Here is a 23,785-nt window from a genome sequence, read left to right as displayed (position 1 = left end):
TTCTAACTGGCGCCAATGAAAACAAGAGTTGGTTAAAGCTGGGCATTGCATCCTGATAGCTACTTAAAGGATGGGAGAGAGCGCAGGGTGATGGAGAGGGTAGTCTTGACGGCCCCTGGCCTGGAGGTGGGAGAGGGTAGGAAGCAGGGTGGAGAGGAAGACAGAGGGCCAGGGAGAACATGGAAGGAACACAGTCTCTCTTTCCCCCCATAACGGCAGAGCCATGAGGTGCCTTGGTGAGCCAGGGTCCTCAGCCATCACAGGAATCTCTAATATTACGACAAAATGTCCTTGTTTCTGTAGCACTATCTGTCAGCAATGGTGACCAGGCAGTTCCTGGGTTAGAGGATGGTGCCTGGATAGAGTGGGGCTGTATAAATGTGTTGGTGATTATGTGAGCAAAAGGATCAATAACTAAGTAAACAAAGGACCCATTGGGTGAGAGGTCAGTATAGGGGGGCGTTACGGCTCCTTACAACTCCAAGATTCAAGTTCTCATGACTTGCCCTTCATCACACGTGCGCCCAGCTCAATCCTGACTTCTGAAGGTTTTCATCAAAATGAATCATTATAAGTGATTCATGTATGAATCATTTCCATTATGTTAAGCTGAAATCAAGGGAAAATACCAAATGATATCAAGGATTTGTGCATCCTTATTTCTAGGAACTAATAAAACCTGAGTTCTGTTTTTGCTCTGATGGCTTTACCAACTTTTCTTCCTTACATAATTACTACTAATTATATCTGTAACTTATGTGCTTAGTATCTGCTTTAAGCCTAATAACAATCCTGACAGTTGTGCTCTATTCATGTTCCCATTTTACACATGAGCAAAATGGAGGCCTTTTACCACTGCTACTGTTTCATCTTTATACCTATTCCTTTCCTCTTAGAACACAAAATATACTTTCAGCACCGCTGGCCGCAGCGATTTCTTCTCCTCTCCGTGTCTTGCCCATTCTTTCTATTTGTACTGTCTCCATCATTTGTCTGTTGGAGGTAATGTATTCTTTTCCTGAATATCTTCAGATTTTTATTTTGAGTAAGTTTAGTAATTTCAGAGTTTTATTTAGAGTGAGTGAAACTTAATAATCAATACCACCTCCCCCATCTTGCCACCATCTTGTCCGTCTTGGCCCAATCGTTGTCCTTGGGAAGGTAGCTAAGGCTGTGTTACTTCTGTGGTTTGTGTCTATAGTCAGTGCTCTGAACAGTGTGCCGGGAGTGCATAGGTCAGGTCTACCTTCCTCACCCCATAAAGCCAGTGCCTCAAATGCAACCCAACCCATTAGATGATCGAATAGGGGGAGAAAACTAGGTCCCATTGTTCTAGACCAGTGATTTTTATTTTCTAGCATCGAGGGCTGCTTCTGCCACCCCAGGATGCCCCCTCCTGATTGTATCCCTGCCCTTCACCCACTGGAAGTGGTATCTTCGAAGTACTGGGAGCATCCATAGAGGAGAACAAAACTCCTTGAACATGAGCTTAGTAACAGGGTAAGATCTCTGTAATCGCATCTGTCTCAGCAGAAAATGCTCCTTAGCGCACCCTGAGAGTACAGGAATAGGGAAAATTCTTTTTCTACTTTAGAAGAGCATGAGGGTTCAGGACCATGGCCCCACCTCCACCCCTACAAGACAGCCAGTCTGGTTTCCAATTACACTTGGTTGAGCCTTTTTCTTCTCTCTCTTTCAGTAAGGAAAATGGGCAACTTGATTGTTTTAAAGAAACAAGATGAAAAGTTTCTAACATGTTTTTCTTTTCTTTTAGAAATCTCTGGAGTCCTTCCCTTTACCAGGAACCCTCTAAACCCTCTAAATCACTTAATATAGCTTGGTTTATAGAAGACGTTTCCCATCAAGTGGAATTTTCCACCGTGGATTGGTAGTGAGTCTCACAGCAGTAAATTCAATTATTTTAAATTTTAAACCTACTGCTTTCTCTAAAGAGTGTAAGTAAAGCCTGGAGCTGAGAAAGACCGCATCTGACCACAGATATCTCCAAGAGCTTTCAGGGTGCTCTGCTGAGGCTGTATGGTTTCCATGGAGATTCACTTGTATTTACTGGTATAAACTAAACAAGCCAATGAGACGCTGTTTTTGTGAGGAATAGCCAAGAAAACTGAATTAACAGCCCTCAAGATCCGAGCAGGAAGGAGGTTCTGAGGGATCATTTAGCAGAATCACTTTTCTGCCCTTTAGCCCTAAAATTAGAAATTCTGAAATCTCTTTGAGACAAGCTTTTAAAAGGAAAGCAGCATGAATGGCGAACATATCCACACATAGAGAATGAGGGCTAATTCTGCCTCTTTCAGCCCCCCAATTTTTTTTACTTTATTAAATTTATTGGGGTGACAATTGTTAGTAAATTTACATAGATTTCAGGTGTACATTTCTGTATTACGTCATCTATAAAACCCATTGTGTGTTCACCACCCAGAGTCAATTCTCCATCCATCACCATATATTTGATCCCCCTTATCCTCATCACCCACCGCCCACCCCCTTACCGTCTGGTAACCACTAAATTATTCTCTGTGTCTATGAGTTTTTCTTTCTCATTTGTTTGTCTTGTTCCTTTGTTGTTTTTGGTTTATATACCACATATCAGTGAAATCATAAGGTTCTCTGCTTTTTCTGTCTGACTTATTTCACTTAGCATTATACTCTCAATATCCATCCATGTTGTCACAAATGCTCCTATATCATCTTTCCTTAAAGCCGAATAATATTCCATTGTGTATATATACTAAAACTTCTTTATCCATTCATCTATCGAAGGAAATTTTGCTTGTTTCCATGTCTTGGACACTGTAAACAAAGCTGCAATGAACATTGGAGTACACGTGTCTTTATAGAGAAATGTTTTCAGATTTTTTGGGTAGATACCCAGGAGAGGGATTGCTGGGTCATATGGTAATTCTATTCGTAATTTCTTGAGGAACCTCCACACTGCCTTCCTTAGCGGCTGCACCAGTCTGCATTCCCACCAACAGTGTATGAGAGTTTCTTTTTCTCCACAGCCTCTCCAACACTTGTTACTATTTGTCTCGTTGATGAAAGCCATTCTGACTGGGGTGAGGTGATATCTCATTGTGGTTTTCATTTGCATTTCTCTGATGATTAGCGATGTTGAGCATTTTTTCATATGTCTATTTGCCATTTGTATATCCTTCTTGGAGAAATGTCTCTTCAGGTCCTCTGTCCATTTTTCAATTGGGTTGTTTGTTTTGTTGTTGTTGAGTTTCATGAGTTCCTTGTATATTTTGGATATTAGATTCTTATCGGAGGCACTGTTTGCAAAAATCTTCTCCCATTCAGTTGGTTGCCTCTTTATTTTGTCGATGGTTTCTGTTGCTGTGCAGAAGCTTTTAAGTTTCATATAGTCCCATTCGTTTATTTTAGCTTTTACTTCCATTGCCTTTGGAGTCAAACTCATAAAATGCTCTTTGAACCCAAGGTCCATAAGTTTAGTACCTATGTTTTCTTCTATGCAGTTTATTGTGTCAGGTCTTATGCTTAAGTCTTTGATCCATTTTGAACTAATTTTGGTACATGGAGACAGATAGCAGTCCAGTTTCATTCTTTTGCACATGGCTATCCAAATCTCCCAGCACCATTTATTGAAGAGGCTGTCTTTTCTCCATTGTATGTTTTTAGCTTCTTTGTCAAAAATTATCTGTCCATATTTATGTGGTTTTATTTCTGGGTTCTCAGTTCTATTCCATTGGTCTATGTGTCTGTTTTTCCGCCAATACCAAGCTGTTTTGATTATTGTAGCCCTGTAGTACAAGCAAAAATCAGGGAGTGTGATACCTCCAGTATTGTTCTTTTTTTTGAGTATTGCTTTGGCTATTCGGGGTCCTTTGTGGTTCCAAACAAATCTGATGATTTTTTTGTTCTATTTCTTTAAAAAATGCCATTGGGATTTCAATGGGGATTGCATTAAATTTGTATATGGCTTTGGGTAATATGGCCATTTTAACTATGTTGATTCTTCCAATCCATGAGCATGGAATGTCTTTCCATTTCTTTGTGTCTTCTTCAATTTCTTTCAGAAATGTCTTATAGTTTTCAGCATTTAAATCCTTCACATCCTTGGTTAAGTATATTCCTAGGTATTTTATTCTTTTTGCTGCAATTGTAAAAGGCATTGTTTTTTCTATTTCTTTTTCTGAGATTTCATTGTTGGTATATAGGAAAGCAGTGGACTTTTGTATGCTGATTTTGTAGCCAGCAACTTTACTGTATTCATTGATTGTTTCTAATAGCTTTTTGGTGGAGTCTTTAGGGTTTTCTACATATAGCATGTCATCTGCAAAGAGTGACAATTTAACTTCTTCATTCCCAATTTGGATGCCTTTTATTTCTTTCTCTTGCCTGATGGCTCTGGCAAGAACTTCCAACACTATGTTGAAAAGCAGAGGTGATAGGGGACAACCTTGTCGTGTTTCTGAACGTAGAGCAAAGGGCTTCAGCTTTTCATTATTAATTATGAGATTAGCTGAGGGCTTGTCATATATGGCCTTTATTATGTTGAGGTATTTTCCTTCTATACCAATTTTATTAAGTGTTTTAATCATAAATGGATGTTGTATCCTATCAAATGCTTTTTCTGCATCAATTGATAGAATCATATGATTTTTGTCCTTCATTTTATTTATCTGATGTATCACATTGACGGATTTGCAAATGTTGAACCATCCTTGTGTCCCGGGGATGAACCCCACTTGGTCGTGATGAATAATCTTTTTAATGCATTGTTGTATTCTATTTGCTAGAATTTTGTTTAGGATTTTAGCATCTGTATTCATCAGAGATATAGGTCTGTAGTTTTTTTTTGTGTGTGTTGTCCTTACCAGGTTTTGGTATCAGGGTAATGTTGGCCTCATAAAATGAGTTAGGCAGTACTGACTCTTCTTCAATTTTTTGGAAGAGTTTGAGCAGGATTGGTATTAGATCCTCTTTGAAGTTTTGGTAGAATTCACTAGTGAAGCCATCTGGTCCAGGACTTTGGTTTTGGGAAGGTTTTTGATGACTGATTCAATTTCGTTACTGGTGATCAGCCTGTTTATATTTTCCAGTTCTTCATGGTTCAGCCTTGGAAGGCTATATGTTTCTAAGAACTTGTCCATTTCTTCTAAGTTATTGAATTTGGTGGCATATAGTCCTTCATAGTATTCTTGGATAATTCTTTGTATTTCTGTGCTGTCCGTGATAACTTCCCCTTTTTCATTTCTGATTTTGTTAATTAGTGTCTTCTCTTTTTTTATCTTAGTGAGTCTAGCCAAGGGTTTGTCCATTTTGTTAATCTTTTCAAAGAACCAGCTCTTTGTCACATTTATTTTTTCTATTGTCTTTTTGTTCTCTATTTCATTGAGCTCTGCTCTGATTTTTGTTATCTCCTTTCTTCTGCTGACCTTGGGTTTTCCTTGTTCTTCTTTTTCTAGTCTTTAAGGTGTAACATGAGGTTATTTATTTGGGATTTTTCTTGTTTCTTGAGATAGGCCTGTAATGATATAAATTTCCCTCTTAAAACTGCTTTTGCATAAATTTCCCTCTTTAAACTGCTTTCGCGGCATCCCAAAAATTTTGGTAGGATGTATTTTCATTGTCATTTGTTTCTATATATCGTCAAATCTCTCCTCTAATTTCTTCTTTGACCCAGTCATTCTTTAAAAGTATGTTGTTTAATCTCCATGTATTTGTGTTTTTTCCTGCTTTCTTTTTGCAGTTGATATCCAATTTCAAAGCCTTATGATCAGAGAATATTCTTGGTATGATTTCAATATTCTTAAATTTGCTGAGGCTGATTTTATGTCCCAATATATGGTCTATCCTTGAGAATGTTCCGTGTACACTAGAAAAGAATGTATAGTCTGATGTTTTAGGATGAAGTGCTCTATATATGTCAATTATGTCCATTTCATCTAATGTGTCATTTAGGGCTGCTGTTTCGTTTTTTATCTTCTGTTTGATCTATCCATAGCTGTTAATGATGTATTTAAGTCCCCTAGTATAATTGTGTTTTGGTCAATTTCTCCCTTTAGTTCTGTTAGAAGTTGCTTGGTATATTTCGGTGCTCCCTGATTGGGGGCATAAATATTGATGACTGTTATGTCTTCTTCTTGTATAGTCCCCTTTACCTTTATGAAACGTCCATCTTTGTCTCTTGTTATCTTTGTCACCCTGAAGTCTGTTTCATCAGAAATCATTATGGCTACACCTGATTTTCTCTGGGTACCATTTGCTTGGAGTGTCAATTGCCACCCTTTCACTTTGAGTCTATGCTTGTCCTTGTAGCTGAGATGTGTCTCTTGGAGACAGCATATGGTTGGGTTTATTTTTTTTGATGCAATCTGCTACTCTGTGTCTCTTTATTGGTGAGTTCAGTCCATTTACATTTAGGGTGATTATTGATATGTGAGGATTTCCTGTCATTCTATCTTTAGTTTTCTGGTAAAGCTGTGTCTCCATTGTTTCTTTGCCTTTTTGTTGTTGTCTATTATTTCTGTGTGGTTGTATTCTATGATGTTTCCCTCTGTTTCTTTTTTTATTACAGTTTATGTTTCAGTTCTGGATGTTTTATGAGTGGTTACCCTTAAGTTTATGTAAAAGAAAGTTTGATATTTAGAGTATTCCAGTTTCTTCAGCACGCTTACTTTCTCTATTCCCATATTCCAGTTCAGGCCTTTACGCTCCCCCTTTTTATGTTTTGGTTGCCACAAGTTGTCCCTGTTGATGGTGGTCTAATAGCCTCCTTTAGTATTTCTTGTAGTACAGGTCGTGTATTAGAAAATTCCCTCAGCTTTTGGATGTCTGGAAAGGTCTTTATTCCTCCTTCATATCTAAAGGAGATCTTTGCTGGATATATTATTCTTGGCTCATAATTTCTCTCTTTCAATAGTTTGAATATTTGATTCCATTTCCTCCTAGCTTGTAGAGTTTCTGCTGAAAAATCTGATGATAATTTAATGGGCTTTCCTTTGTAAGTTACCGTCTTCTTTTCCCTGGCTGCCTTGAGGATTCTGTCTTTGTCATTGATTTTAGACAGCTTCAATACAATGTGCCTTGGTGAAGGCCTGTTGGGATTGAGGTAATTAGGTGTTCTATTTGCTTCTTGGATTCGAGGATCCAGTTCTTTCCACAAGTTTGGGAAATTCTCATCGACGATTTGTTTGAATATATTCTCTGTTCCCTTCCCTCTTTCTTCTCCTTCTGGTATGCCCATTATTCTTATATTGCTCTTTCTGATGGAGTCAGAAAGTTCTTGTAGAGTTCTTTCATTTAAGTCTCAAGTCTCTTTCTTCTTCCATCTGTGTAAATTCCAGGTTCCTATCTTCGATGTCACTGATTCTTTCCTCCATCTGGTCAACTCTACTACCAAAGCTGGATATTTTATTGTTAATTTCTTCTATTGAGTTCTTAATCTCCAGAAATTCTATTTGGTTCTTTTTCAAAATTTCAATCTGTTTTGTAAAATGCTCATGGTTTTCTTTGATTGTGTTTCTGAGTTCATTAAACTGCCTTTCTGTGTTTTCTTGCATCTCGTTCAGTTTTTTCATAATTGTAATCTTGAATTCTCTGTCATTTAAATCACATATTTCCATATCTCTAAGTTCCTTTTCTGGAGACTTTTCACTTCCTTTCTGAGCTGTCTTGTTGCCTTGGTGATTCATGGCAATCACTGATTTACTATTTCTCTTCCTAGACATCTACAGGAGTGGCTTCTGCAACAGGTTGATAGGTATGCGAAGAGCTTTTGAAGTTCCAAAGCTCTTTCTGCACCAGATTCAGATCCCGAATGTTTCAGCAGTTCTGTTTACTCCTGCAGGGATCCGCCCAGAGAGGTGGGGCTAGGGGTGGGGTGAGTTGTGAGAGGTGGCCCAGAGCAATGGCGGCGACCACCACCACAGCCAGTACTGCTTCCACAGCTCCCTCCCCTTTGCCAGAACTAGTTGAGCTGCGAATCTGTGTCTGCGGTCCACAGTTCTCAGAGCAGCAATATTCTGTCCTTTGATCTGACACTGCTACTTTATCGCTTCTAGCACCGGGCAGGTGGGGGCGGGGCGACTCTTGAAGGGTGGGAGGGGGCGGCTAGTCTCCGTGCGTGCCCAAGGCTTCCGTTCTCCACTCGGCAGTGAGGCCTCAAACCACCGATTTCAGCCCTCTTCCCTCAGTCTTTGCTCCGAGATCTGCCGTGAGCGAGCGTTTTGTTCAGCCGTGTTATATGCTGCCCCTTCAGCCCTGTGGGCCGTAAGCGGAGCCCTAGCAGTCCGAGTCCTTCCCACTCCCGCAGCTGCGGTAGTTCCGGGATGCAGCGAGCTCTGAGCACTGAGCTGGGTCTGCGTCCTGCGCCCGTCTCCACACTTCTCCTCTCCCTCCTCCCCCGCTCGTGCGATTCACCCACCTGGAGGTGAATTCAGTAGTGGGCCTCTTCGTCTTGCCTGTCTGCTGTGCATGGAGTCCTTTGTGGAGTTATTGTTTTTCAATTAGTTGTAAATTCCAGGGGAGCGCTACAGAGGCTCACCTCACGCCGCCATTTTTTTTTTTAATCTAGCCCCAAAATTCATGCCAGAAATCATTTGCTTAAGAACAGGTATTCGGTGACCAATCTTACTTGTACCTAATTCAGGTACTTCTCAACTGATGATTTAATTTCAGAATTCATTCGTTGCTCTCTCTCTCTGTTTCATTCCCTTTTGGTCCTGTACCTACTCACCAGAAATAGTTCAGGCAGTCGTATGGAGCTTAGAAAACGTTTTCTATTTACTATTTGTAAATCAGTCGTATGGAGCTTAGAAAATGTTTTCTTACAGAAATAATGATATGTGTGCTGAGCAGGTTGGGTTCAGCCAAATAACCATTTGTTGAACAACCAGCATGTGCTACGCCCTGAAGGTACTAGAGATATATCCCTGTTGTCCAGCAGCAAGAAGTCTGGTATTTGACAATGGCATTCACACAGCAGAGAAGGAATGCAGAAGTGGGCTGTGCCTGAAAAGGCACTCCAAGGTGTGTGCCCCTCCACTTGAACCTTTTCCTTCTGTCCTGGATATGCCAGGAGACCAAGTCCTTCCTGTTCTGCCTATGGGCTGATGGCATCACACACCAGCCTTTTAATGACTACTGTCTTTGTCAGTAGCTCCAATTAAGTTCTTTCAATTCCAAGCCTCCTCTATTAGAAGGTGTGGGGGTGACTCGAGTCAGTACCACCCTCCTACTGCACAGGAATTGTGCTGGGTACAATGAAAAAATTACTTCTCCTTGATTAAGAAGTTCTTTGGCACCTGCAGGCGGTGTTGTGGGAGGCGGCATTGTGGTGGCATGACTCAGAGAACCCTTACCATCTTCCAGGGTTCCACATGGACTGTGCTCTGGGCCACCTAGGCCTGGAAGCGCATTTATCTTCTGAAAGATTGTAAATTGGGTGCTGTGGCTTTTTAGAATTATAGCAGAATTCTTGCCAGTGGTACAAGATTGATAACACAATCAATACGAGGGAGAGTGGCTGGTTCTCAAAGTAAAAGGTGGTCTTTAAAAAAGTATCAGTGAGAAGTGGACTCTTCCAGCATGACTTGCTATGCAAAGGGATCAAGGAAATGGTAGGATATTGGCCCCAGACCAGGCGAATTAACTATGTGGTGAAATAACAGAGCTAACTGCAGAACACAAAGCAGGAGAGAAAATACCGCCGCTCATCTCAGGGGTTCATCATGATTTGGTCACCATATCAGATTGTAGGAGGGTTTTGAATACTGTCTGAGAGTACATTTTTTGAAGAATTACTATGAGATGAAAAGTAGCTATTTAAAGTGGCGTAGGTAGGCTTGTTCAAACAATGTCCCAAAGAACATTGGGTTCCAGGAATCACATCACACGTGAAATTAGAATTAAGGCCATTAGTTTTGTGTGCCGCTATACAATGTTTAACTATCTTAAGCTGGTGAGAATGTTATTTCCAAATGGGTGCCTTTGTCTTTTTTATCACTATATTACACTTCCTGCTTCATCCTCTGTGTTTCCAGTGCAATCAAGAACCTCACCAGAAGGGTAAATGATTCACCTGTCTCCAATTGGTTAAAAATATTTATATTTCATTGAAGGTATAACCCAGATAGGACACAACCCCCAAAAGAAGAACTGTTTGGCACAAATATATACTTTCACCCCCAGTATTGTGACCCTCATGTTTACTTGTTAATCTTTTAGGACTTTTCCCCTAATATTCATGTGCTGATCCTGCCTGGCGTCTTTTTGGTCATTGGACCCTTTTGTCAGTTGCCATAATCGAAGCATCTGAAAAAGACCTAGAAAAAAATTTTTAAATATACATAATATATATTACATATATATATTATATATTATGTATATTTATTTATTTTTAATTTTATTGGGGAACAGTGGTTTTCTCCAGCGCCTGTCAGCTCCAAGTCATTGTCCTTTAATCTAGTTGTGGAGGGCGCAGCTCAGCTCCAAGTCCAGGTACCCTTTTCAATCTTAGTTGCAGGGGGCGCAGCTCGCCATCCCATTCGGGAATCGAATCAGCAACCTTGTTGTTGAGAGCTCACGCTCTAACCAACTGAGCCATCCAGCCGCCCTTTTTTTTTTCTTAAACCACATACTTGATGGTATAAACTTTACCATTTAAACAAAATCCCGTATTTTAAAACTGATGTGTCATCGGTGGCTCCAAGGATTTTAACATTTGAAGTAACATCCAAGCTCCAAGTTGCATAAAAATCAGCCCTTTGCTTTTCATGTCTGTGCCGTGCTTTGCACAGTTCCCCAAAATGGTGACTTTGGCAGCAGGAAGGGGAAAGACTTCATGTGCAGGTGCCCCCTGGTGTGCAGCCTCCTGGAGAAAACTGTGACCTTTTTCTTGTTTGGTTTCTGAACAATGGATGGTGGCCAGAGCTTTCCTCTTTCTAACTGGTGATGACAAGTGGGAGGATATTCTTTTAAAGATTCGTGCCCCCCACATCACAGTGCTGGTTCGGGGGAACTGTGAGGGTGGAGCACGTACGGGAACACAGTGTCAACTCCTCTTCGGTGAGAAACCTGCTTTAGAGGAGCCGCGTCTCTTTCCCCCTTTGCACATCATTGGCTCGGGGGATGGGCCCAGGATTTGCTCGTAAACTGTGGAACCAGCTTCCCTCTCGGTGCTCCTTCCCCACACATCTGTCGCCTGTGGTACCTGTTGCATGACACGAGCAAAACGCCCGTGCAGAATTCCTGGTGCCTATGTGCTGTTTGACATCTGGTTCCATAGAGAGTCTCGGCCAGGCCGGCTCTCCTCTCCCCACAGAGCCCTGCAGACACCGTGACATGGAGGCCAGGGTGTCTGCCCACCAACCTGGCTCTGTGCTCGTGAGATCTGCCGTCAGCTCTTCTGGGAGTCTTCTCTGCCTCTTTTGAACTTTCCATCGGGACACGAGGTTGGCCCTGGAGTCTCAGAAGTGTGCTCCTTCCTACCATCTGTACCCGTGTGGCCACTGAGGCCAGAACATCAGCTCAGAGAGCACATACCTCCTATATCAGCAAGACATTTACTGGGGTAAAGGGCTCCCTTGTGTCAATTGCCATAATAGAAACATCTGAGAAATATGCTCTTAGCAGTTACGGGTGCAGCCCGCTCCCAGTTATCCAAGGGTCACTTCTCCAGTTTGCAAGTTTCTGGCTTTGTAGTTCTCTCTTCTGCTACTATAATCAAGATGAACATAGCAAGGGAAATATGTACACATTCATTTATTTTGCTGTTGTTAAAAAAATAAAATAAAGTGCGATTGGAAGTTTGGAGGGATTGGGGCTGAAACCGAAAATTAGACTTGGGGACTGTATTTCTTGCCATCATAACTAGAAACGCTCAACAATAGTTTGTATACTTCCCTATTCTTGCTGCAAAAGATTTACCTTCAACAGAATGAAAGAGAGGATTTCGCTGTAAGTTTTTCTGCACATGGACTTTCCTTACAGACTGAAGAAACTCTCATCTTAACACAATATATTCCCACTACAAAGAGCCAGGATAAGAGTGAGACTGACCTGAGTTCAAATCCCAACTGGTTCATATCTACTGTGTGGAGTTGGAAAAGAAACTTCTCTAAGGCTCGTTTTCTCTCTCTGTCAGGTTCAGATAAGAGTAATTGTCAAAGCTGTTGACAGGATTACAGCAGAAGATGTTTATGTGTTACTAGCATAAGACCCAGATCATGGCGGCCTCTTAGTTAGGGATAGGTCGCTCTGCGAGGAAGGTGGTGTAGAGGCCACGTTCCAGCTGGCTCACTTTGGGCTCAGTCCCTCTGCGCCCTCCCCTGTAACTTGGGGGTAATGATGATAAAGATGATTCAGCCCTTCCCCCCACAGATGGCTGGGGCCAGTGCCGTGATGCATCCTGTCAGCTAAAGAAAGCTGCTTTTAGTTTCTGTACCCTCTTAAGTTTTCTGGAAACGCTGGGTAAGCAGGAGATTTTGTTTGTGAAGAAGACTTATGATCTTGTCACGTATTTATTTGCACAGATATGTATGGCAGACACTGCTGGGTGCCAGAACTGGGGATGGTCCAACACTGATTTGCCTGTCACCACAAGGCCGGGAACGGGAAGTCTGGGGACAGCACCAAATAAGCCCAAAGCCCCAGGATGGATGACTCTTAATGAATAGTGGGTTGAACCAAGGAAGTGAGGTTAAATAGCACTTTTTCTGTTTCACTGGTGAGAAAATGAAATGACAGTACCGACAGATAACCCACCCCAAACCTTAGAGGGTGAACTAAGAGCAGGCCTGATGCAGGGTCCCTAAAACACAGATGTTACGTCTAACCTCTACTCGATTGTAAGCCCCCTGGAGGCAGAAGGAGGGGCTTCACCTCAGTGTCCTCCCAGCACCCAGAAGGGCCTGCACAGGGACCAAAAGTGCTTCCTTGGATTGATTTGGGTGAAGTCACACCCCAAGTCCCAAACTGAATATACCTTTCTCTGACTCACTCTGGTCTAAGCTATAGTGCTCAGCATAATAGCTCTGCCATAAAATAGTCACCGTCAAATATTTGCTAATTGATAGATTGAATTTGATTGATATTCTCTAGTTACACGCACACACACACACACACACACACACACACACACACCATTTTTTTTTCTAGTTAGAAAAGCCAACAAATAAAACAGGTCATATATCTCTACTCAGTTTTTTGTATCACAGATACTTTTGCACAAGTAGCAGACTGAAAAAGCAAAAGCAAGACAAAACAACAACAACAAAAAAACACCCAAAAAAACAACAACACTGAGAAATGTTTTATTTTTTTTTATTATTTATTAGTTTCAGGTGTACAAGACAAGGTAATACTTAGACGTTCGTCATTTATATCCCTCACACTGTGAACCCCCCTCCCCCCATCCACTATCCCTCCGACCTCACACTGAACCATCACGTTACATATATAAAATTATAGTTGGCATTCATTAATGTTTAGCTTCTGGTGTACAATGCCATGATCAGGTATCCACAGTATCCCTGAGGTGGTCTCCCAAATAGGACGCATGTCCATCGGATACCCAACAAAATCTTTACAACGTTATTGAATACCTTCCCCAAATTAATTTTCAAAAAAGCCCTAAGGCCATCTTGTGGTTACCAGCTGCTTCCAAATCCCTTCACCTTTCCCCTTATCCCCAACCCCCCCCCCACACCCATCTAACAACTCTCAGTTTTTTCTTTGTGTCCCCAAAACTGTTTCTGATTAGTTCATTCACATAGTCTTTTCTTTAGATTCCATATATAAGTGAGATCATATGGTACTTGTCTTTCTCTGTCTGACTTATTTCACTTAACATAATGCTCTCTAGATCCATCCATGTTGCTGCAAATGATAAGGTTTCTTTCTTCTTTATGGCTGCGTACTACTCCATTGTATAAATGTACCACAGCTTCTTAATCCAGTCATCTACCGATGGGCATTTCGGTTGTTTCCATATCTTGGCTATTGTGTAAAGTGCTGCAATAAACATAGGAGTGCATACAGATTTTTGAATTGGAGTTTTGGATTTCTCCGGGTAGATGCCTAGGAGTGGAATTACTGGATCATAGGGTAGTTCCATTTTCAGATTCCTGAGATACCTCCATACTGTTTTCCATAGTGGCTGCACTAATCTGCAATCCCACCAACAGTGCACTAGCGTTCCCTTTTCTCCACATCCACGCCAGCATTTGTTGTTTGTTGATTTATTGATGATAGCCATTTTGACTGGAGTTGAGAAATGTTTTATGTCAGGCATTTAAATCGTCAGGCCTGTGTCCTTTGTCATTTCACAGCTCCTGAGGTCCTCGCCCAGAAACCTTACAGCAAAGCTGTTGACTGCTGGTCCATCGGGGTGATTGCCTATATCTTGTAAGTATTGCTTGCCACCTTGGCTTCTTTCTTCCCTTTTACAAATTGTGGCAAAATATGCATAACACAAAATTTACCGCTTTAACCATTTTTAAGAATACATTTTGGCGGTCTTAAGTACATTCACATTATTGTACAACCATCACCCATCCATCAGCAGAACTTTCTCATCTTCCCATACTGAACCTCTGTTCTCATTAACACTACCCCCCATCCCCCTTCCCCAGCCCCGGTACCCACCATTTTACTTTCTGTCTATGTGAATTTTACTGCTCTAGGACCTCATATAAGTGGAGTCATATAATATTTGTCCTTTTGTGTCTGACTTACTTAGCCTAATATCCTCAAGTTTCATCCATGTTATAGCGTGTGTCAAAATTTCGTTTTTTTTAAGGCTGAATAATATTCCATTTTGCATATGTACTATATTTTGTTTATCCATTAATGGATACTTGCGTGGTTTCTACTTTTGACTATTGCTATAATGCTGTTATGAACACAGGTATACAAAGGTCTGTGCAAGTCCTACTTTCAGTACCTTTGGGAGTATACCCAGAAGTGGGATTGCTGGGTCATATGGTGATTCTATGCTTAACTTTTTGAGGAACCTCCACACTGTTTTCCAAAGCAGCACCACCATTTTACATTGCCAGCAGCAGTGTACAAGGGTCCAATTCCTCCACACCATTGCCAGCACTCGTTATTTTCCACTTTTTGATAATAGCCTCCCTCATAGGTGTGCAGTGGTATCTCATTGTGGGTTTGATTTGCATTTTTCTTATGGCTAGTGATATTGAGCGTATTTTTGTGTGCCTCTTTGGCTTTTCTGGGGATATAAACAATGATGAAAATATTAGGACTCTAAAAGAAATCACAATAAGAAAAAAATGTGATGGAAATCAAAATTTAGCCTTTGGATTCCTCATTTCTTCTCAGGTGGCTTATGTCCACTACCCAGGCAGCTTAATCATAGGTCATAGGCTTGTTGCAATTATTTCAGAATGATCAATTTTGGTTTTTGTTGTTATGTTCTATTTTGCTTAAGTCCACAATAAAGCTATTTTTAAGTTACAATTTCTTTTTGCAATGATGCTTTCCAACACTTACTACCAAACATAATTTTAGGGTGGGTTTAGGCTGACTAGTTTCTATAATTGATAGGAAATGAATTTCTCCTCCTCATTGTCTCCAATGGAGGGATTGTTTTTTAGTAGACAGCGCCGACTGCACACAATGAAAAACTGGGGTGGACTGTGATCAGAGAAAGATCTGACAGTACGTGGCATCCTCAGGGAATGCTGGGAACATACCCCACCACCACCCCATTCCTCTGGCCCCCTATTGGCTTTGTCTCATTACCTGAGAAGCGGATGATCTTTCTATAGCATACATTCAACTGGGCAGTTTTTGTGGGTAAATTCAGAAAAAGAATAGGGGGTGATGGAGGAACAAGTTTAGGGGGATGGGTGAGATCAAGAATTTCATATCGGGCATATGAAACTCGAGAGCCCTTTGAGATATCTGTGAAATAGTGTATGCGAATGTGAAGGTCAGAAGTCGGGGGTAGAGAAACTGCCATATGGATCTGGATATGATTTGAACACAATACAGTATTTGGCTGGGTTCAAGTACAGTATTAAGTAAAGAAATGCGGACATCTTTACTTCTGTTTTAAGTATGAACTTGATAGTTAGTTGGTCACCACTAGCTTTGCTCCAGGACTTCATCTCAGGTTGATTTCATGACTGTGTCAGACTTCAAAATGGCAGCCTGGGCTTCTGTTTGCCTTGGTGTTGTCCAGAGCTCTGAGAGTCTCAAGCAGAGAATGAATGGACTTTGAACCTCTCAGTTGTACCTCCCAAGGTGTTCAGATCCTTGAGTGATTGGCCAGATATAACTTTAATTTGCTACGTCATGTGGCTATGCGTGGAGAACCACTGGTCGCACATTCATCATTACCAGTGTCAGCAGCTAGCATTTCTTGAGTCCCTCCTATATTCCAGGTACTGTGCTAGGCGCTAAAGATATCACGATGACAAGGACATGGTGCCTCTCATCAGAGTACTGACAAGGTGTATGGCAGGACAAGAAGGTTCGTGAGTAGATTAAATGACATGCAGAGAGGCTTGTGGACAGTTGTAGGAGTCCCTGGCATGATGCACTGCTGAGGCCGGGCATTCGGAAGGAGGAGACACCATTCCAGGTGTGTCTAGAAGGCTGGAGAAGACTAACATACGCAGAGAGGAAAAGAGAGCATCCCAACCTCGGAGGGATGCAGACATAGGAAGAGGTGCCTGAAGCATGTTTGAGGCTTGGAAACATTCTGTGAAAGGCCTATGGCCCGGATCGGTGTTCTTGGCACAAGGCTGACTCGGGGTTGAACTAGCGTTGGAAGTTAGAACTCAGATCTCAGTCTCAGATTCTTGCTTCTCCCCACTGACCCATTGCGCCTGGCCTCCCCATTCCCGTCTTTCCTCCGCACACAGACGAGCAAGGCCGCTGAGCCACCCGTGACCAGCACCCGGCCCCGAGGGGCAGCCAGCCACCCCTTGGGAATCCGTGCAGAGCTTCTCGTTCTTCACGTCACCTGTAATGGAAAAGCAGTTAGCCTCTGCAGTTTTTTGGAGAACAGCATTGTTATTTGCATTTGAAAATCTGTCACTCTGAGGTATCAGACTGCAGCAGAGGAGGCTGTGACAGGCCACAGCACCCAATTTTCTCCTTTCCTCGTGCTATGCAAGCATTCCTCATTTTGTGGGTGCAGTTACTTGATGAATTGGTTCTCTGTGCATCTCCACACTCATTTCTATGTTATCCATCATTTGGAAGGAGAAATCATTTTTCCTATCAAGGATCCTCATTTCTTAAAACACATGTGATGGGTCCTGCCAGGAATCTTTCTGTGGGGATCAGGGCTTGCAAAAACCATCTTTGCCTGCAAAGCTCAGGCTGCTGCGAAGAAGCGAGAATAGAGTTTGCGACACACCTGAGGAGCACATTGGTGTCCAGTGGACAGGGTTGGCTCAGCCAAGACAGCACAAGGTCCGAGGAAAGAAATTTCTCCACTCAAGATGAGAATCAGCATTTCATTGACCAAACTCAATGTTGTGATCGCACGTAGGCTGCCTTTCTTCTGCTAACTTCAAGGAGATAATTTAATGATCACCTGCCTAAATGATACTCAGAGATGCGACATGCTGTGGATAAAAACAGTAGATGTTTGTTGATATGAAAAATGAGGAAGCTCTTAAGGAGATTAGGCATTAGAGCGTTCGGGCAGCTGCATGGCTGGGGTGCACTGACCATGGACGGTGAGGACACTGACCCACTCTGTGACCTCTGACCTCTCTACTTAGGTAATCCCCTTAGTTTTTGGCTGGCCTCCTATTTTGTTCAGTTCTTAAAGCTAGGTCACATAAATATTGATTAGCCGATGCACACAGAATAATTAGTTTTGTATGAGTGAAACAGAATGCCTAATCTGCGTGCTACATCCATTTTCTGAGACAAAGGATCATCTTCACCAAGGCAGTCACCATGCTTTACAACAGTGACAGCTGCCTCTTTATAGATCGTGTCCCAGGGGAGAGTGTGAACCCAGCTTCAGTAGGAGAGAATGGGGTCTCCTTACCGAGCCCCAGGGAAGCAGGCGAGCCTGAGTATTGTTACTCCCTCCGCATAAGGAGTGTTAACACTAGTGACAATAATTAACGGGCATTGCCAGCAGGCAGCAGCCATCTTATTATGTTCACAGGCTTTGCGAAGTGGGACTTGTTCAGGCTGCCATGGGTCTGCAGTCTGGACTTCGGTTTTAGACGTTTAGAAACTAAATTAGGTGTTTATTCATCTTGCTCAGATGATCCCAGTGAATTTATTCATACTTGCCAGACTCAAAAGAGGTTAAAAAAAAAAAAACACCAATAAAACAAAAAAGAACCAAACTGGAGTATCAGTTCAGTAAATCATAATGAGATTTGGGTCCCCCAAGGTAACGAGAGGCATGTCATCACACGAGCGTGTTCTCTCCCCAACAGGAAGTGCTGTGGGAGAAAGCAAGTCAAAGCCAGAAGTTTCCTTTATGAACAAGGAATCAGAGCAGTAGAGTCAGATGGCCTTAGCTGTTTTCACAAAACCTATAGTAGTCTCCGAGTCCCCGTTCCCAGCAAAGGGTGTTGTAGTCCAGCGGCACAGCTATTCCTACGGGCTTCTGGGAGTGGCCTCGGGGCCGTCAGTTCTCACACCTTCCTCTCATTCCTCCTGCCTTTGGGACCAACCACCACCCTGCTCTTTCCTGATTGTAGCATCAATGTTTTTATCTCAGCAGGCATTGATTGATTATTGTCATTCTAGCTTTACTGATTTTATTTTGCTGAGTGCATTTCAGTGTGGCTGATTTCCAAGGGTTTTCTGAAAGGTTCCTAACCTCCTCTCCATAGTCTGTACTGGGTGGACCCTGGGGGTGGCTATATGCCTGTTTTTTAGCTTTAGTCTCAGACATAAGTGCTGCCAGATTTCCACTTCTTTGTTTATGGGGCTGTGATTTTTTTCTCCACTGCCTTGGGGGAAAGACTTTATTCATTGTCTGTTGACAGTGGTTCACCTCTAACCCCTTAGGAAATAGTCACACGTAAAATACTCTCTGGTTTCCAAAAATAGGTGCAGGATTGTGCACAATGGTGATGGGGGGAATTTTACAAGCAGTGCAATTGAAATAAAGAAATTTTGTATTGTCGATAGTGGTGGGAGCCACTTCCTGCCAGTGACTTCAGGGAAGGTGGAATCCATCCATACCTGTGCCTTTCTCTTTGCAAAGGCCCTGAGATAGAGAGGGACCTGGAAGGAGAAGAAGGAAATAGTCTCATCTACTGTGTTTCCATGAAGTTAAAACCTAGCCAGACCATCAGCTCTAATGTCTTTTGGAGCAAAAATTAATATGACCTGGTATTATGTTATATTATATTATATTAGGCTGGGTCTTATATTATAGTAAAATAAGACCAGGTCTTATATTAATTTTTTTCTCCAAAAGACGCACTATAGCTGATGGTCTGGCTAGGTCTTATTTTCGGGGAATCACCGTACACCACTTTCATACTCTGAATGGTGTAACCCTAGGCTCTATGGAAAAACATTTCACCCATTCTGCTCTCTTCTGTTCATCTCAGCATCATGACCTGGAAACTGTTATTTAAGGAGCAACTAAATGCTTAGGGGTATTTAGCCTGGAGAAGGGGAGGCATAGGACTGACATTCATTCACTGAGCTAACAGTCATTGAGCCTAATGTGTGTCAGGCAGTATGATGGAGCTGCAGAGATGGATTCATTACCTCCCCGGCCTTGGAGGCTCTTATTGTCTGCTGGAGGCGACAGTCAGTAAACATAAATTCCAACCCAATCTTGCTGGCTGTCACCGAGATGGGAGGGAGGGGCTGTGGGAGTTCCAGAGCAGACCAGTGACCCCTGCTGGCCTCGAGTCAGGCTGCAGAAGATGAGTGACAGTGATCTGAGTGTTGTAGGACTGTCTTCAGAGGACTGTCACGCAGGGAGATCGATGGTTTCTCCTTCAAGACCCAGTTACCCAAGGATATGATGTGCTTGTTGTGTTTGAGAAAAGATGTACCAATCAATCTAAAACATGATTTTAAAAATATAACTTGAAAGATTTGATCCACCTTTGAACATTTAATATCTAAAACTTGGCAGTGGGGAAAATATAATCTCTGAACTATCAGGATTGTTCATTTACCTAGCGCCATACTGAGCCAAGGAAAGAATCAGTAGAGGCCTTACTAAGTTTTAAAATGTTTACCATCTGTACCACAGTGGCATGGAAGGAGCAAACAGGCAGTGTGTAAGCATGAAAAGACCCAAAAGCACACAGAGAAGGAAGTGGCCAGCCGTATGTGCAGTAGCAAGCCCTGAATTCAGACCACTTACTCTGAGTTGGGTTTGTGACTAGAAGGATCAGAGGCGCGGACAGGAAAAGGAGAAGTTTCACTTCACACCAGCAAGTCAGGAAATGCTTATGGAGGTGGTGGGAGAATTAAGGAAGTGTGGGCCGGAGGCCTGTGACTCTGCACCCAACAGCACCGTGCGTGGCGGCTAGACAGCACTGGAGACCACTTTCTCTGGCTTCAGAAATCTTGGCCGTGCTTCAAGGGCTTGTCTTCTGGTCATCCTCACAAGTGCAGTGTGAGACTAAATGGAGGCCAGGAGACAAATGAAAAGTGAAATCAAAGACCAAGGTCAACAAGGTGGTGGTACCAAGGGGATGGAGGTAACAAGGCATTTCCCAAATGCAGGTGTTAGTCTACACAGACTCAGAACTGCTTACCAGTCAGACTGTGTGTGTGTTCGTGTGTGTGTGTGTGTGTGTGTGTGTGTGTGTGAGAGAGAGAGAGAGAGAGAGAGAGAGAAAGAGAGAGAGAGAGAGAGAGAGAGAGAGAGAGAGAGAGAGAGAGAGAAAGGGAGAAGCTGAAGGGAGGGAATAGGAGCCCAACAACCAAGCAAGCAATATCTAGATGCGAAAGTTGAATTGGAAATCTGGCCAGTTCCCAATCATCAGTTAGCTTGTGTTAATCACCTCCAGACTGGATGTCTGCACCCCTCGGGGCTTCAGTATGCAATTCATTACTCCTGAGAACTAATTTTAGCTTGCTGAAAGTTTTGCTGTGTTTTTCCTGATGCAACATTCCTGGCAGTTGGAAGCCCACCTCACTCATCCTCCCCCTCCCCGCCATGCCCTCTGTGCCACTGGTAGCATGAGCTGAGCTGGAAGAGGTTTTGTCTGAACTTCCTTCAGTCATGTGTCACCCCAAAGGAGGAGGCACAGCACCTCTGTGCTCATCCCCCAACTCCCCTAAGGTACTGTCCATTTGGTTAATGCAAGAATCAAACAGTTACACACTTGGAAGTGAGTCACATATAGAAACTTTGGACATGTCCTGTCTAGTCCAAGCCTGTACTGTGTGCAGAACTGGTTTTGAACTATTTTACTCTAAATGGCGTATGCTGCTAAGTTCTCACGCTTGGGGAACTGTTTGGTCTTCTTCCCCTCCCTTCTTGGCTCCCAGTCTTAGCTCTAGTTGTGTATAAACTTTCTAAGGAATGTGTTTCCTTTTCATCCTCCAATATTCCTTTCCTTTCTCCCCTAGATCTTTCCCGATCTGCTTACTTGTTCTCAGTTTTCAGGGCACTATCCAGGTCCCAGGGGTTGACATGGAACATTTATCCATTGCATTCTCATCAGTAGTACTCTGCTGATGTCCGCCTGCACGTGGTTCTCATATGGGAACCATTCCTAGTTTCTCCAGCCTGCTCTCTTGTGAGTTTGCAAGGAGAACACTCTGGAGTGAACATAATCAAATTTGTGGTTGCTGAAGTGATTGGATGACCTTTTCTTAATGATTTGGGTTTCATTGGTCATTCCAGTCTATACATTCAGTAATATGCTAAAGCCTGTTTTGCTCACTAAGTGGGCCTTGCTGCTCAGTCCAAGAGATTTATCAGCTTCAAAAGCTTTGCTTCGGTTTATTATTTTTTAAAGTCTGTCATGTGAACCAGAATAAGATGACTAAAACTCAGATTCCTTAGCACAGGCCCCAGACATTCATTCAGTTAACACTTGAGGACCTATTAAGTGCTAAGATGGAAAGGCAGATAGTGCTGCCCAGAGCCATCTATCGAGTAGACTCTGGTTTCCTAAGGAGAGACCCAGAGGGTGCCCAGGTCTAACTGCATAAAACTGACTCCTTTTTCACAGACGTGCCTTTGAGTAAATGCTCTCGGGAAATCTGGAGCTGTTCCTAGAGCTGAAGGCTTCTGGGCTAAATGCTTGGGAATATTGGTTCATAGAGATCACCACTTAAGTGCTGGCCTCTGGTACATCCTGTCCTCGTACTCACAGCAGTGGGCAGGCCCGAGGCAGCACGCTCTTTCTCCCTTCTCTAGCAGTTTAGAAGTTCAGGCCAGGATGTGTCGGCATGAGGGGATGATTCTGAGACTTTGCACAAAATTTAAATATATGCTGCTTCATTCTCACGTTTAGAATCGGGGAGTTTGGACTGAGTCCCTCGGGGCTCCCCTGCTCCTATGTCCCCCTCATATCACTCTTCCTGATGGGGAGCAGTGTCCCACTTCAGAATGTTTCAGCTGAAGGAACCTGAACAGGATTCGATGGAGCTGTAGGATGGATAAGTGTGAAGGAGCTGGAATCTAATGATTGTTATGTGACAGGTGCTGTCATGTGTCACACCTTTCACCTATACATCTTTCCATCCATCTCTCTATGCATGTGTGTTTTATATATAATATACATTGTTGGACAGCATATGTTATATATGTTATAACGTTCCTCTATGAGGTGGGCATTATTACCCGCATTTCAAAAAAGAAACAGACGCAGACAGGATAGTTTCCCCAAGGCCACTCAACCGGTGCTTGTTGGAGCCCAGATTTGAGACTGTGTCTTTGTTTCTCGAAAGCCCAGGCTGAGGAGACGACACCACGAAACCTCTCTGAAATAAAGTCTGTGTTAGCACTCAGACAAAAAGCCTTTCCTTAGAAAATCACTTCTCCTTCAGAGCGCTGTCATCCAATTAGACTAAAATGGCAAATTCTGGGTTGCCATTTTCTGATGATTATTCAGTTATCAGCACTGTTGCACTGAAATGCTCTTTATATAAAATATTTAAAGTAAGTTTTGGCACTTAAGAAGCACATTTCAGGTGCTTAGAAAATTTGTGTGTGTACGAGGTGTGATCACAAAATATAGTGAATGCTGCTGCCGAGTGCCATCCCATGGAAAGGCAGGGGTCTTCAATACGGGAAGCAGTGCGTCAAACCTTAGTAACAGTGTGTGACATGTTTCAACTTGTTTGGTGCAGTCAGTTGGGTGTGAGCTACGGTTGAGAGAAGATGTGTTTTAAAATGTGCCGTAAATCGTGGATCATGATTAATGTATTAAAATGCAATTTTGCTTCAAACTGCAACAAAATGCTAAAGAAACACACAAAATGTTAAAATTAGTTTATGGTGATGCTGCAGTGACCATGAAGATGGTTTACAAGTGATTCACACTACTTCATAATGTTTGTGAATTGATTGAAGACAGGGAGAGATCAGCATCAAAACCCAAGAGCATCAAAACCCTTCAGCATCAAAAACCCAAGAGAATGTTGAAAGAGTAAGCAAAATGATTCGATCAAACAAGGGGTTGACTATTAGGGAAATTTCTGAGGATCTGAATGTCTCTTATGGTTCTGTTCAAAGCATTTTAATAACAGTTTTGGACATGAGGCCAGTGAGTGTGAAATTTGTTCTGCGCCTTTTGACTGTTGAACGAAAACAACGGTGTTTGTCAATTTTGTTGGAGTCATGCGATTGTGCTGC

At 42.5% G+C, this 23,785-nt stretch overlaps 1 protein-coding gene across 4 annotated transcripts in view; it reads left to right on the top strand.

Moving 5' to 3' along the window:
- The window catches only part of CAMK1D (calcium/calmodulin dependent protein kinase ID), a 425,678-nt gene that overhangs the window by 372,645 nt on the left and 29,248 nt on the right, over positions 1–23,785 (top strand). For all 4 annotated transcript variants that reach the window (XM_081055871.1, XM_081055868.1, XM_081055869.1 and 1 more), the window contains one exon: positions 14,319–14,394. In XM_081055871.1, the coding sequence (XP_080911997.1) occupies positions 14,319–14,394 (76 nt within the window). The remainder of the gene's footprint in view (positions 1–14,318; positions 14,395–23,785) is intronic.

This window comes from Rhinolophus hipposideros (genome assembly GCF_964194185.1).
Source record: "Rhinolophus hipposideros genome assembly, chromosome: 1".
NCBI lineage: Eukaryota > Metazoa > Chordata > Mammalia > Chiroptera > Rhinolophidae > Rhinolophus > Rhinolophus hipposideros.
Note: the sequence above shows the minus strand (reverse complement) of the source record. Positions and strands in the feature narration are given on the sequence as shown.